Genomic DNA, 16,770 nt, shown 5'->3' on the forward strand with positions numbered 1-16,770 from the left:
ACCCGGGGCCCGAATATGGTTATCCATTCCAGCACAATAAAATACATCAAGCTATCTGGCTGTCTCCGGATCGAAAAGCCATCAACTAGATCGATCATGTTGTGATAGAAGGAAGACACGTCTCCAGTGTTCTAGACGTGCGTACTCTCCGAGGTCCTAACATCGACTCGGACCACTATCTTGTTGCAGCCAAGATTCGCACCCGCCTCAGTGCAGCAAAAAACGCACGTCAACAAACACAAGGAAGGTTCGACGTCGAGAAGCTGCAATCACAACAGACAGCCGAACGATTTTCTACTCGGCTTGCACTCCTGCTCTCTGAGAGCACTAGTCAACAACTCGGGATAATGGAACTGTAGGACGGCATTTCAAATTCCTTACGTACAGCTGCTTCCGAAACCATTTGTTTTCGGAAAATGCAAAAGAACAGCTGGTACGACAAGGAGTGCCGTGTCGCAGCGGAGAGAAAACAGACTGCCTACTTCGCAACGTTACGATCGACCACAACACGTGCGGGATGGGATAGATACCGAGACTTGAAGAGGGAAGCCAGACGCATGTGCAGACAGAAAAAAAAGAAGCTTGTAGAACTCCCAATGGTGATCTAGTCACCGATGCCCAGAGCATACTTAAATTATGGAGGGAACACTTCTCCAGCCTGCTGAATGGCAGTGAATGCACAACGCCAGGAGAAGGCGAACACTATTCCCCAATCGATGACGATGGAGCAGACGTTCCATTGCCTGACCGTGAAGAAGCTCGAACTCCAATTACCCACCTGAAGAACAACAAAGCGACGGGGGCCGATGGATTACCGGCCGAGCTATTCAAACACGGCGGCGAAGCACTGATAAGGAGCATGCATCAGCTTCTTTGTAAAATATGGTCGGACGAGAGCATGTCCAACGATTGGAATTTGAGTGTGCTCTGCTCAATCCACAAAATGGGAGACCCCACAATCTACGCCAACTACCGTGGGATAAGCCTAATTAACATAGCATATAAGGTTCTATTGAGCGTATTGTGTGAAAGATTAAAGCCCACCGTCAACAAACTGATTGGACCTTATCAGTGTGGCTTTAGACCTGGCAAATCAACAACCGACCAGATATTCACCATGCGCCAAATCTTGGAAAAGACCCGTGAAAGGAGAACCGACACACACCACCTCTTCGTCGATTTCAAAGCTGCTTTCGACAGCACGAAAAGGAGCTGCCTTTATGCCGCGATGTATGAATTTGGTATCCTCGCAAAACGAATACGGCTGTGTAAACTGACGTTGAGCAACACGAAAAGCTCTGTCAAGATCGGGAAGGACCTCTCCGAGCCGTTCGATACCGAACGAGGTTTCAGACAAGGCGACTCCCTATCATGCGACTTCTTCAATCTGCTGCTGGAGAAAATTATTCGAGCTGCAGAACTTAATCGAGCAGGTACAATATTTTATAAGAGTGTACAGCTGCTGGCGTATGCCGAAGGTATTTATATCATCGGCCTCAACACCCGCTCCGTTAGTTCTGCTTTCTCCAGACTGGACAAGGAAGCAAAATAAATGGGTCTGGCAGTGAACGAGGGTAAGACGAAATATCTCCGGTCATCAAACAAACAGTCGTCGCACTCGCGACTTGGCTCTCACGTCACTGTTCATAGTCATAACTTTGAAGTTGTAGATAATTTCGTCTATTTAGGAACCAGTATTAACACCACCAACAATGTCAGCCTGGAAATCCAACGCAGGATTGCACTTGCCAACAGGTGCTACTTCGGACTAAGTAGGCAATTGAAAAGTAAAGTCCTCTCTCGACGAACAAAAGCCAAACTCTATAAATCGCTCATAATTCCCGTCCTGCTATATGGTGCAGGGGCTTGAACGATGACAGCAACCGATGAGTCGACGTTACGAGTTTTCGAGAGAAAAGTTCTGCGAAAGATTTATGGTCCTTTGCGCGTTGGCCACGGCGAATGCCGCATTCGATGGAACGATGAGCTGTGCGAGATATACGACGAAACTGACATAGTTCCGCGAATTAAAAGACAGCGGCTACGCTGGCTAGGTCATGTTGTCCGGATGGACGAAAACACTAAAGCTCTGAAAGTATTCGACGCTGTACCCGCCGGGTGAAGCAGAGGAAGAGGAAGACCTCCACTCCGTTGGAAGGACCAAGTGGAAAAGGACCTGGCTTCGCTTGGAATATCCAATTGGCGCCACGTAGCGAAAAGAAATAACGACTGGCGCACTGTTGTTAACTCGGCTATAAACGCCAATTAAGAAGAAGACATGTTTTATTTGTTTATTAATATTTCTTGCAGTTTTCCAGAGTGAATAGTCAGTGGACTTATCAGCTGTGAGTTTAGATAGATAAGTTTTGAAGGAATAATTTTTAAACTGTTTAATTTGTGTTCTTAGTTCCGCTGTACATTTATTAAGCTTGCGCTTTTTATGGATACTTTCTAAGATGTTTTTTGGGTATTTGGTAGTACTTAGATTCACGCGGGTGTTTGGTTTACTCTTCCAAGCAGCGTTTTGAATTATTTTTGTGAAATCTTCAACCTCACAGTCCAACTCAATACCACTCGATATGTGCTTCAGCGTTGGGTCGACTTTATTCAATACATTTTTAAATTTATACCAATTAGTGTGTTAAGTAATAACGTTGGCTTGGCGGTCGAAATAATTGGCTTTTCATACAGAGTTAGTAGCACTGGAGAATGGTCAGAGCTTAGATCTGAGCAATCTTTTATACATAAATTGAGTTTCGGTATTTTATTGATTATAAAGAAGTCCAAAAGGTCTGGCAATTTCTGACTATCTGTAGGCCAATAAGTGGGTATTCCTGTAGAAACAAAATTGCATCCAACTGCTTATATTGCTTTAAGAAGTTCTCGACCTTTGGTTGTAGTTAAACGAGATCCCCAATTAGTGTGTTTTGCGTTAAAGTCGCCACCAATGATGTACCTTCCGTCATATTGTTTTAATAAATTCATATACGTTTCTATATTTATGTATATTATGTCTAGGTGGACTATACAAAGCAATAAGCAATAAGATACAATGGGTGATTGTGCAATTTAACTGAAATTGTTGTAGCTTGAGTTTCTTCCGCCTTAATCGGATCTTCCTCGCAGTGTTCAATATTGTTTTTGATAATTATAGCGCTCCTTCCTCTTGCTGAGTTTTCCGGGAGTGGTGAGTGATATAATTCATAATTTTTAAATTTTAAAAATGATTGGTTCGTAAAATGCGTTTCAGATAAAAGATCAATATTTCTGTCGTGTAGAATAACTTCTAATTCATTTTTACTTTTGGAAAGACCATTAGCGTCCCATAGCATTATTCTCAAAGCGTTGAGCCGCTGATTAATGGACTTAAATAGTTTCTCTTGCTCATTTAGTTTAGATAAATATGAAACATCTTTTTTCCCTTATTAAGTAACTTCAATTTGACTTGAATGTTGTTTAGGTCAAATTAGCCGCGAACTATAAGACTTTTTCTGTTAGAAGGAAACTGTTGGCAATTTAGTTATGCATATAGTTGATAAAAAAATCAGCTGTAAGGGGTATTATAGCTTCGGCACAACCGAAGTTAACGTTTTTCTTGTTTTGTTAGAAAGTTGAGCTTACTACCATATGTTATATATAAATGTATGAATTTGTGCAATTCATTTTGTGAAATAGCTGTTTGCACGTATGCACATTTCATTTCCTTCAGGAAAAAGTAACAAACTTTTACCGTATACTAACAAAGGAATAATTTTTAAATTGTCACGCATACCTGCCTCACACTACTCCACTCCAGCAGAGTTTGCGCACGAAAATTCATTGAGAGCTCTAACTACTTAACAGACAACGCTTTCGCGTCCCTTCAAATGCTACTTCCTGGAGTGAATGCTGTCTGCGCTTGCTTTGTACTCCATTGTAGTGTTATGCCACAATAATGCATAGCTAATAGCAGAAACATTTAAAAACGCTACTCCCTTCCTTCCTTTTCCTTCCTTATCGAGCACAATGTGTTAAAAGTTGATCCCGTGGTAAAAACGCAGAAATCAGCCATCTTTGTTTGTTTTCATTTGAACAATGTTGCCATTGCTCAATAAGCATATATGTATAGTTTTGTACACATCTATGTTTTCAATTACAATTTTTTATAATATAGAATATCAAAACCGAAATCAAACTATTAAAAATAGTTTATATTTTTTATAAATAATAGCATTCGACACTGATTTTGAGTTATTTTAAGAAAATTTCAAACATATTGAACAGATTGAATTATAAAAGTTGATAATTACTGCAGTATATCGATATTGGCAACCCTGCGTTGTGAGAGAGCAATCAGCTGACACGTTTCTACGGCAAAAATCCAAATGCGTCAAAGAGAGAAGGGAGTAGGGGAAGGTGGGGAATGTTGGGTTTTGATTTCGGTTAAAAAGTCACATAAAAGTTATTTTTTGTTAAAATTCCAAAATTCCAATTCAAAAAGGTGGGGAATGTCGGGCCAGTCTGTAAATCGATTAAAACATGATTGTTACCGATGAAAAACGTTTATTTATCAATGGAAATGAAAGAGAGATTCATAAATAATAAGAAAAATAGGAATTGGCGAAAAAAATTATTCCGACTCGCAGTGGATGCAGGTGTAAGTGTTCGGGTTCGGTCCGGCACATTTCAAGTGAACCCCTCGATCACAAACGATGCAATGGGCCGTGTTTTGACGATTCTCGTGCTTCGGCATCTTTTTTTTGCAAATCGTGCAAAAATCGAAGTCCTCTTCGATGTCGGTTTCGGTCGGAGACGGGCTTCTCTTCCGTGGCGTCTTCGATTTGCCACGGCCTTTTTGCTTCTTGGCTGCTGGTTCATCGGCTGCCTTCGTCAATTTTTGCCGCTTTTTTTCGGCCTTGTCACGCAGATCTGCGACAACCTCAGGCGATGTCAAAATCGTTGACTCCATTGTCTTGCGGCCACGTTTTGATTTCGGCGCAGGTGTGCCCAATTTCAATGGGCCAACCGATTTCAATGCATCACGGAGCTGTGGAGCCGAAACAAGAGACAACGACGATGATGCAGCACCACTTGGTGAAGCTGGGGCACTTGTCGATGCCTCCGACGTTGACACCTCCTCATTCGCAGCAGACACAATGGCATCACCAGAGGCAAGAACTCGACGTTGATTGTCGGCGTCTTTCTCTTCGTCACCGAACAAATTTTCGCCGCTCAGTTCCGAAGCGACAAAGTCAACTTCAGTGAAAATTTGCGGGTTGAACGGGTAGATGCCAGTTGTTCGGAAGCCGGATTTGATGGTTTTCGGCGTTAACATAACATCGAGGCACTGATCGACAAGGAGCGGCACATGATGCAGATCGAAAGTGACACCAATGTTGGACTTTTTCCATGCATCATGCTTCACGTCATCATGAATTTAAATGGTGCAAATACCGCAACATCTAGCGGCTGCATTTTGTGCGTGCATTTCGGCGGAAAAGACAGCAACGTGATGCCATGATCCAACGCCAAATCTATCGCCTCGATCGATAAATGCGAACCGTGGTTGTCCAGCAGCAACATGGTTGGCGAATCGGCATTAGCACCGGTGTGCTTGATGAAATGACGCATGAATTGAGGGAATACGTCAGAGTTCATGTAACCAGAACCGTTCGCAATACCAACAGCGCCATGACTCGCATGAGTCATAAAAATCTCTTTCATGTTGACTCGGGGAAAGAGGAAGAATGGCGGTATAGACTGGCCACTAGCGCTGACGGCCAAAGCCAAAAACACATTGGTGCCTTTTTCGGCAGATGTTGATGAGCCGACCTGCTTTTGTCCTTTGCGCGCGATGGTTGTTGACAGGTCTGGTTGGCACGGTCGGGCACCCGGTTTCATCCATGTTCCATATTCGGTGAGGTTCCAACGGCGTCTTACCGAAAACGGATGAAAGGTTGGCAAAGAATGCATCGACATTCTCTTTGTTGAATCGCTTCGCACGGCTCTGGCTTACTTGCTCTGGTGTTCGCAGTGACAAATTTTAGTGGCGTTTCATGAACGCCAACTGCCAATCCTTACTCGCCTGCTGATTGTCGTTCCATGGATCCGGATACGACGCGCCAACTTTCCGAGCAAATTTATACGCGAGCTTACGAAGCTCCATCAAACTAATTCCATAGTTGATGTCGCTGGCCTGGAGAATGTAGCTTATCAGCGCCTTCTCTTGTTCGATGTTGAAGATCTGAAATAAAAAAATAATTATTTATTATTCGATGAAAGAAAAAGAAAGAAACCAGCAGAACTCACTGTTTTTGTGCCCATCGTCGTGCTTTCAGCCAGCAAATTCTTCATTACATCGCCATTGGCAGTAGTAACGTCGATGCTCGCACCATCAAATGCTGCAATATAATGCATCAGGTTGGTCCTCGGAATTTTGTGTGCCGTCGCAGATTGTCGAACGCTGTTGTGATGTATTTTCAGCGACTTGATCGCCTCCAAAATGTTGTCGAAATCATCAATTTTCTCTTGTTTGGGATAGTACCGCGGCATAATGACTAAAAAAAATTTTTCGGAGCACGAAACTATCAGGAAATGTTAAAAAACTATTGTGTTGTTGAAATTCTGCACGAAAAATCACTTATACACGTCAAATATATGAAGTTAGCATGTCAAATGTAAAAAACTATGTGGCCCGACATTCCCCAAACGCTCATATATGCAAAATGGCGGTGGATAATGAACACAATGTAAATTCGTGCAAAATTTCTTTTGTGTGTCGAAGGCTAAAGGCTCAACTAATATTATAAACATATTTACCTGGATGAATTTATTGGAAAATGTGAAAAAAATCAACTGTACACAGAGTTGAAAAAAAACTTTCGGAGTGTCGAATTTCTTTTTGTTGTCGCAGAGAGGTTATAACACGTGTTCACAGCTCGAGTGCTATATAGAAACTGAGCTTAGTATGAGACGAGCCGATGACAGTTGGTTGCAGCTGTCAACCTATACTAGGGAAAAAAATATCGCGCTGGCCCGGGACTCCCCCATGACATTCCCCCTAGTGTTTTTCACTGTTCACTTACATTGCGCGCCCATGAGATAGGTCTTATCAGCTGACACGGGCCACAATTCTACGTTCTCCACTGTTTCTGTTATAAGGGTTTTGTCATCTAGGTAAGCATAAATGTCTTCCAAACATTTTGTTTATTTTCTTACAAGCACTAATAGCGCCAAGAAACTACTTTTTCGTTACAAATTTTTTACCATTGAGAAATCAAAATAACAGATATATATGTAATATACCAAGGTACATAAAGTAACGAAATTCGTATGCACATATGTACGTATTCCTTGTTCTTCACGAACTTCGTATCTAAACCTTCTTCACAATTATATGTACCTGAAACCAAACATAGCATAACTTCAATTGCTGGCAATGCGAAACAGTAACGACTACTGACATCCGGCGCCTATTTGCATTTGAGTTTCATGCGGTCAGCAACAATTTCTCGCAGCTACTCAACATGGCCAGGTGCACGATTCGCACATCTGTTTCATACTACAAATATTCCACGCTCAAACGTCAAGTAAACATTATCGTAGGACACAAAAAACTCACAAACATGTATTTTGAAAGACATATGTATCTGGTATACACGTACTTATGTGTTTGTACAAAAGAGCCGTAGAATAGACGAAAGACAGTGCAACCAATTGCGCCTTCAGGTATTTCCGGTCGTTTTTTTGTCTGGTGCATAGCTTATGGGGAATATGATGTAGGTTTATAATTAAATTACATAGGTTTATTTTAAATTATTAATTAGGTTTATTTGAAATTGGTAATTTCAGTTTAACAATGGTTTATTATAAAATATTTTAGATGATGCTAAAATAGTACGTCTTTCAGGTTTGATGACCATAACACGACTCGTCGTTCTCGTCCAGTTACGCGCTAGCGTCCCTTCGTTATTCTCTTCATTTTATGTTTTGTGTTCGTCAGGCTTGCAGTGTTGCATATGTTAGTAGTAGGTGTTTAAAAGTTGCGTCCACTTCTAGTTTTCTTGCGTCCGTCTGTCAGTCCCACATTCGGCCCTCCTGACTCAGGATTCGACCCGAATTCTGAACTCCATGGTTTAATGTACTCGGATACGGTCGAGGTCAAATTAGGTCCTTCAACTTCATCAAGCTTTTGTACTTTATAACGTCCATGTGATAACTTTTCGATGATTTTGTACGGTCCAAAGTATTTTCTTTTCAATTTCAGATTTGGTCCAAATTGAGTACGTTTTATAGCTACTAGATCATTCACTTTATAATTTCGATTTTCTTTGCGTTTTCGGTTATAATTTCTACGATTTTCTTCTTGAATAGCCGAAATGTTTTGTTTGGCTATTTGTCGTGCTTCGTTTCGATCTATCTCGAACGATTCAATAGCTTCCGTTTCCATAATTTCGTCTAATCGTGGTAAATCCGAAAGTCTCATGTCACATCCGGTTAACAATTTGAATGGTGCTATCTTTGTGCTTCTCGGAGGAGAATTATTTATGTATTGTTGGACTTTGCCAATAAATTTATACCACTGATCTGGATTATCTTTCGAAAGCTTTGATAGCATGGGAATTACTATCTTATGTATACGCTCTACTTGGCCATTTCCCCTAGGTACTCCAGTAGTAATAAGTAAATGCTGAATATGATTATTTGTGCAATAATTTTCAAAGGCGTGCGATGTAAATGCTGAACCTCTGTCTGTAATGATTCTTCTTGGATTGCCAAACGTGGTTTCTTGCTTCGTCAATCGATCGATCACTGCATCAGTGCCCGTATCTTTTGTGGGATAAAGCCACACAAATTTCGAAAATGCATCCACAACTACAAGTATATAATTATACTGCTTTCGTGTCGCCGTGAGAGGACCAACATGATCTATATGGAATGTCAACAAAGGCTTATCCTCTTTATCAATGGGTGCTAAAAAGCCATCTTTTTTACCACATTTCGAATTTACGACAATGCAGGCAATGCAACTATTCACAATTTCCGTAACTTTCTTTTCTAGTTGAGGAATGTAAAAATCCTTCTCTAAGCAGTCCTTTGTTTTCTTCACTGAAAAATGTCCTTGACGATGTGCAATCTCAATTATCTCTTTCTCCATCTGTGATGGCACCACAATCAGTTGTAAATCTGGGTCTTTATACAGTATATCATTATGGATGTAAAAATCTTCGTAGCTCTTTTCTTCCAAAATCTTTCGAACCGCTTTTGTCCACATATCTCTCATTTGTGCCTCTTTAAGTCGATGCCTTAATGAATCCTCCATCATTAAACAAGAAATTCTGCTAAGAGCGTCTACATGCCTCATCTGTGTCCCTCGTCTGTGTTCAATCAGGTAATCATATTCCTGAAGATACATAGCCCATCGAGCTACGCGTAAGGGTACGTCTCTTTTTTGTAAAGTCATCGTAAAAGCGTTACAGTCAGTAATAATTTTGAACTTTGACCCCAACACATACACGCGCCACTTCTTGAGTGCTTCGACTATAGCTAGTACTTCCAGCTCATACGAATGATATTTCTGTTCTGCAGGTGTTGTTTTGCGGCTCATGAATTGAACTGGGTGAAACTGTTGATCTTCGGAGTTCTTTTGAAGAAGAATTGCTCCGTAACCGTACATTGATGCGTCTGTATGAATCTCTGTCGTTGCTTTAGGATTAAATAGTCCAAGAACTGGTGCCTGAATAAGAGCTGTCTTCAGTTGTTTGAACGAAATTAAGTGTTCGTCACCCATTTTAAACTCTGCGTCTTTCTTCATTAAGTCTGATAAAGGTTTTGCGATTAATGCGAAATTTTTAATAAAACGACGAAAATAAGACATTAAGCCTAAGAATCTCTGTAGTGCCTTTTTAGTCTGTGGTAACGGAAACTTTTCAACGGCTTTTGTTTTAACTTCACTCGGTCTAATGGTGCCATTTTCAATAGTATAGCCTAAAAATTCTATCTTCTTCTTAAGGAATTGACATTTTTCCCATTTTATCCTCAGTCCCTTATCAGAAGCTAACTTCAATACTTTACCTAACTTCTCTAGGGCTTCTTCTTCAGATTCCGCTGGGATTACTAAATCATCCATATATGCAACCACTGTTCCATCTCGAATATAATCTTTTAATATGGCATGGATGTAGCGACAAAAAACAGCGGGTGAATTACATATACCAAAGGGTACGTACTGAAATTCGTATTGGCCACTATGAGTTACGAATGATGTGTATTTGCGAGAATTCTCATCTACCGGTACGTGTAAGAAACCATTTGCTAAATCTAACGTAGTGAATATGTTTGCCTCCCTAAGTCTTTCGAGGGCGTCGTCAATTAAGGTCATCGGGAAATTATCCCGTACGATTTTCAAATTTAGTTTACGATAATCGCAACAAAGTCGTTTTGTGCCATTTTTCTTTGATACTAGTACAACAGGCGAAGCGTAGTTTGAGCAACTAGGACGTATTATACCTTCATCTAACCACTGTGCGACTTGCTTATCTATGATTTGTTGCTCCTCATAACATACCCTTCGTGGTGGTTGGTAAACTGGAACCTCGTCGGTAAGAATAATTTTCATATTCACCGGAGAACTATCGTCTTTCTTTGGTATATACTGTTTTATCATTTGCTTCACTGCCTCTGCTGATTTTTTATTTAAATGAGTTAAATCATAGTCTTGTTCATTTATATCAACGTTAAAACATAAATTTGAAAAAATATTAGTCATCAAATCATCATCGTTTGTTAAATTATCTTTGACTCTCTTTGTATTATTAATCGGCACAGACAACTTTTCTTTAAATTCAACCCCATTTTCGCGAACCAACATATCGAAATGTTTCAATATTAAATTACCCAAAATCACTTCGTAACTAATGTCGGTTGTTGCTACTACATGAAACGTCAGGTCAACGATACTCTTATCAATTTCTACTTTTATATCAAAGCTTCCTATCGTTGTTATTTTTGCTGCACCAATACCAAATAACTGCTTTTGTTCCGTTGTTAGCTTTATATATCTGTCCAACTTATTAAATGTGTCGCACCTCATTAAACACAAGCTACAACCAGTATCGATAAGCGCGCTCACTTCTACATTACAAATCCGTATATTTTTAAATTTTAAATTAAATTTTGCAAGTTCGTCAATTGAATTTACACGACTGTGTTCCCGCTCAGTGTTCCCACTTTTTATTACTTTACACTCAAAAGATCTGTGTCCCATCTTCTGGCACTTAAAGCATTTGAATTGCTTCGACGGACAATCTCTAGCTATGTGCGAAGGTTCACCACATTTATAACATCTTTTATCGATTCTTAATGGTAACGAATTCTCCTGTTTTATTTTATCATTTATCTCCGCTTTCTTCAGATTTTCAACTTTTGGTTCCTGCTTGATTTTTTCGTAAACTACTAACTGTTCTTTTAGTTCTGTCACAGTTTTGGCTTGGTATAGAATAGCTTTACTATACTTAGATCCCGGAATGCCATCTATAAAATACTCCAACAAACTTTCTTCATCTAAGTGAATTGACTTGCCTATCTCCATCAAAGCATATAGGTATTCACGATACGATTCACACGGCTTCTTCTGTCTTTTCCCTAACATCTTATGCACATCGGCTGCTGATAACTTATTTCCGAATTCATTAGTTAGTGCTAATTTTAAAGAATTCCAATCGCGCAACCCGGTTTGACTACCCACATACATTTTTGCAGCACCCCTCAATAACTGTTTTGTATAAACGAATTTTTGTACATCATTCCAATTTACTATTTCTGCATTTTCTTCTATTTGTTCGATCCATTTCTGTATATCAGACGTATCTGTTCCATCAAAAGTAGAAAGGCTTTCTTCAATATCTTTAAGCGTGAAATGTGCACAACCTTTAGGTGCAGATGGTTCAGTCCGTTTTTGTATAAAATCACATTCAGACTGATTGGACTGAAAATCGCTCTCTTCATTTTCGTCATCGTCACCGTCGTCAATCAGGCCTAAATGTTGGAGAAGTCTTTCCCTCAGTTCATGTTTCCGTCCACTTACTCCTAGTCCCAGTTCCCTTAGTTTGTCTTTTAAAGTCGTCACTGTCATTTTTAAAATAGCGTCTGCATCCATGTTTAGAATATTAAAATATATGTTAATCAACTATATAAAATACGTATAAAGTAATTTAAAAATATATCTTAGTTTAAGACAGCGTAAGTATTTTTTTTCAGAATTACATCAAAATTCTTTAGTAGGTCAAGTGACAATTCGAACAGAATGTTTTAATACAGTAAAGTTTAGTTTTCATAAATTACTCGTACACACAAATTCAAATATAATTAATGAGAATGAATTAGTTCACAGTTTTTCAATTTTCAATTTAAAATACAAATATTTTGGAAATTTACATCAATCAGATATTACAAATGTATAATTCAGTTTACAAAATTTCATTTCGTTTCATTCAGTTATGTACATACATTTATTATACAAAAAGATTTTCCAATTAGATTTTGATATTCTTTAACATTCACTTTGTCTCACTTTCTTTGTCTAGCTTAATTTCTACAATGAACTTCTTTACATTAAGCTTCGTGTTACACTCTTTGCTTATATCGTCTTTCGGGTTCTTACAAATTTACGTATGCATCTGTTCAATTACTTTACCTTAACTTTCTCTTATTAGATTTTCCGCCTCTTTCGTCTTTAACTTATCTTCTTCTTCTTCGTTTGCGTTGTGTTACTTTACCTCAACTGCTTCTTATTAGATTTTCCGTCTTCTTCGTCTTTAACTTATCTTCTTCTTCTTCGTTTGCGTTGTGTTACTTTACCTCAACTGCTTCTTATTAGATTTTCCGTCTTCTTCGTCTTTAACTTATTTTCTTCTTCTTCGTTTGGCTTTCTATCTTACTTCTCCATCTACAACTTCTTCTCGTCACGAATAGTTTTACTTCTTCAGCTCCTTTTCGTCTTCAAATAGTTTTACTTCTTCAATCTCCTTCTTCAGCGTCTATTCCTTTGCCTTCAGCAAAATTTCAAATCACAACGGCTATGCTGTCGCTGCTGTTGCGGCTGACGTAAACTGCTCTGCTGGTGTTTCGGCTAACAATAGCTGCGGCACTCTGCTACATCTGCTGCATTCACATTCGCACTTATAATGCTTGATGCTGCTTCTCATAGAAGTTTCGCGAGCAAGAGAAAAAAAATGTTCTGTACAGTTGCGCCACTGAACACTTGTTGCTTCTTTTACTATGATCTGCCGGTTGATGCCACTAGATCACTTTCATAGAATATTCGCGAAAATGACAATTTTTCTTGTACATTTGCGATCCGCAGATTGACGCCACTGAACACTTGTTGTTTCTTGAACTGTGATCTGTCGGTTGATGCCACTGAATCACTTTTACTTAAGAAAACGCGTTGTTGGTGCAACACAAATGTTTTCCGGTAGGCTTAAATTTTCACGGCTGAGCCCCCAAATGTAGGTTTATAATTAAATTACATAGGTTTATTTTAAATTATTAATTAGGTTTATTTGAAATTGGTAATTTCAGTTTAACAATGGTTTATTATAAAATATTTTAGATGATGCTAAAATAGTACGTCTTTCAGGTTTGATGACCATAACACGACTCGTCGTTCTCGTCCAGTTACGCGCTAGCGTCCCTTCGTTATTCTCTTCATTTTATGTTTTGTGTTCGTCAGGCTTGCAGTGTTGCATATGTTAGTAGTAGGTGTTTAAAAGTTGCGTCCACTTCTAGTTTTCTTGCGTCCAGAAGTTGTTCTGACGAGGAGGTCCCGCTAATATCGGTCGATGTTCTTTTTGCCATCAACGCCAAGGCACATGAACGAGTACTCCCAGGATGCGATGACATAGGGGTGGAATAATGGATCGGGACTTTTCAAACAACAGTTACGATGTTCTTCTTTGGATGGTGGATAGTGGTTCCACCAGATCAAATTGATGAAATCATTTCTGCGGAAATTCCTGATGCAGAGAAAGATCCAGTAAAAAAAAACCAATATGGTTCATAGACCTTGTGGACACCACAATCCCACTTCGGTTTGTATGTCTAACAATAAATGCACGAAACACTATCCACTTGCTTTTCTTTCGGAATCACAAACTGGAAATGATGGATATCCACTCTATCGTCGTAGCTCATCAGACGATCATACAACTTAGAGTAGTGAATATCGAAGTTGACAACATATGAATCGTACTATATTCGCCACTGTTGTCTAATTCACATTCAAATATCATGTCAATGTTTGACATTGTAGTTTGGTAAAATCGATCAAATATGTTTACAAGTAAGTCTCCAAAGGATGCAACATGGCGGTTATTGGTCTTGAACGATACGGTCGAACTGCAATAAAGCGCTTTGTAGGATATTTACTTTTGCAATTCATGAACGTTTTCCGACTGTTGTGCGTCTCGCACTTAATTTGGAGAATGGCCAAAGAGTGTACTTCAACCCAGAGAATATAGTGCAGCCAGTGGAAACACCACCAGCAACAAAATTACGCAGACATCCAGGTGTGTTCTCAAATAATGCATTTCGATGAACTTACACAATCCACCGGAAAAACGACCTTCGGTTCCTATTGGATATGTACGCATTTCAACTTCATTTGAGTCATTGCGTACTGTAAATGGTACGGTGTGTACAATTTTTTTAGAAGCAAGCCAGCAAAATATGTACGATGAGTTGCAAATTGAAGTTCGCACACTTTTCGGGAAGATCATTTCGACATATCAACCTTCAAATCCGCTTCAATTATGGTATACGAACAAAAATTACATTGTCGAAGACATTTTACATCGCATTCGCTAAGAACTGGAAATGTGTCAATTCTGGTTGATACTTCCGGTGGTTTAATATCAATTCCATCTGCCGTTTATCAATTCATGAAAGATGAACTCATAAAGAATATTCGGACATTGGCCAAATTATCGTAACTACGATTTCTTGAGTGCACGCACAATTTTAGCTGCCAAAAATACCGATGTTGTTGACTTAAACTGGAAGATTTAAAGTCAAATTCCGAGAGACTTGCGCTCATACAAATTGATCGATCGTCTTGACAATGAGACGAAGCCACGAATTATCAAGTGGAATTTGTAAGTGCTTTGGAGAGGCTCGTTATGACACCGCATTATTTGCGTCTCAAAGTTGGATCTGTCGTTATTAAGTTTCGCTATCTTCAAGCACCGAAAATGTGTAATGCAACCCGACTGATTGTAACGTAGCTATCTTATAGAATGTGGCAGAATGCTTGACTCTACGAATTCCTCTGAGCTCCAACGATTTGCCATTTCAGATCAAACCTTTTCAGTTTTCAAAGAGTTCTACAATTTTCCATATCAGTTCCAACGCATTCCGTTTCCAGTGAAAATTGCATTTGAGATGAGAATCAATAGGACACAAGGATAGCCGCTAGAAGTGTGTGGCATAAATTTGGAAATGCTATGTTTTTCACACGGATACCGGAAACCATCTTCTCTGTACATTTACGCACCGAAACAGAAACCAAAAAATATTGTTTATCAAGCTTCGTTACATTGAAAAAATTTGGAAACGTTGAAAATAAATGATTTTCAACACAATATAAGTTCAACTTTCTTTTCATTTCAAAACACATAATTTCAGACAGGACAACGGCTGCCGGGTCAGCTAGTAATTGATACAGATGGGTTTTTGTGGCTTTCTTTATTCCTGTGTCCTTATATCTTACCATTTTTATTATATGCAGTTTGTATATAGTACATGAAGGCGTAGTTGCTTGTCTCTTTGCGATATTTTCAGCTTTATGTTTCGTCACATTTTCATATAATACTTATTTGTAGTCGAATATACGAGTACTTTAAGCCAGAAAGAAGAAAGGCAAAATAATAAAAGCAAGTTTCAACGACGTGACCTACCAGTGGGCATATTCGCACTGCTATAATAAGAAGGTGCTCGAGTGCAGTCAGAGTTTCAGCCATAATATTTTCACACCTTAACAGGCCTTAAGCTGGGCATCTGACTTTTGTTGCCTAATAAACTACCGCCACTGCAAGTTGGCAATTCTAGAGAACACATAATGGTTCATACGAGTAATGTGGCAATGGTAATAAAGAATATTGTCGTAAAGCCAATTTGACTTTGTTTTACATCTTAACTGAGCCCATGCAGAGCCTATATGTGTGTATTTGCTCAACGCAACATACCATTATCCTGCCCTGCGATGTGGAATTGCTAACTGTCACACTAATTCACCCATATAATCACTTTTTGCTTCTACTTTCAGCCTTAATCGTTGTGCATTCGTTAATGCTGAATGTCGTGACAGTTGAAATATTATTTGCGAAGCACTCGACACTTGCCTTTGCTCTGTTATTGCTTTTTATTGAGTAATTAATTTATCAATTTCTACTCAAGAAAGCTAATTTATTTTAAAATGGATTCGGTGTAACTTGTCACAAGTGTTATCTGTTGAATTAAGCACATTTTGATAATTGCTACAAAACGGTAGAATAGAGATATATAATATAGATTATATCAGTTTTATGTAAATCACATGGAGTGAACACAGATATTGTTTTTCATTGTTATGATTAGATTCTGTTAGCAAAATTTTACTAACAATATGTAAAGTAAAAGCCTTAAAATTTTTTAAACTGCTTTATCTTGAATACGTAGGCTGCATTTTATATTTCGGGAGTTGCACTCTAGCACAACTCTTTTCACAACTTTATCGGAAAGTTCGACATTTCTGAT

General features: G+C 39.0%; 1 protein-coding gene across 1 annotated transcript; it reads right to left on the bottom strand.

Annotated features, from left to right (window-relative positions):
- Window positions 1-4,522: 4,522 nt before the first annotated feature.
- LOC126759319 (uncharacterized) lies at window positions 4,523-5,958 on the bottom strand. Its single transcript, XM_050474052.1, has 3 exons — window positions 5,521-5,958; window positions 5,133-5,398; window positions 4,523-5,069 (listed from the first exon to the last, which is right to left on the bottom strand). Exons 1-3 carry the CDS (start codon window positions 5,956-5,958, stop codon window positions 4,610-4,612), a joined length of 1,164 nt encoding a protein of 387 aa, XP_050330009.1. The 3' UTR covers window positions 4,523-4,609.
- Between the last annotated feature and the right edge of the window lie 10,812 nt (window positions 5,959-16,770).

Source organism: Bactrocera neohumeralis, chromosome 5, assembly GCF_024586455.1.
Source record: "Bactrocera neohumeralis isolate Rockhampton chromosome 5, APGP_CSIRO_Bneo_wtdbg2-racon-allhic-juicebox.fasta_v2, whole genome shotgun sequence".
NCBI classification, from domain to species: domain Eukaryota; kingdom Metazoa; phylum Arthropoda; class Insecta; order Diptera; family Tephritidae; genus Bactrocera; species Bactrocera neohumeralis.

Bases quoted from the DNA above. Each gene is read 5' to 3' on its own strand.
- LOC126759319 (XM_050474052.1), bottom strand. From the start codon at position 5,958: ATGTCGATGCATTCTTTGCCAACCTTTCATCCGTTTTCGGTAAGACGC. The intron at 5,399-5,520 runs GCGATAGATTTG...GATGACGTGAAG, and splicing joins GTTCGCATTTATCGATCGAG to CATGATGCATGGAAAAAGTC. The intron at 5,070-5,132 runs GTCTGCTGCGAA...AGCTTCACCAAG, and splicing joins GCCTCTGGTGATGCCATTGT to TGGTGCTGCATCATCGTCGT.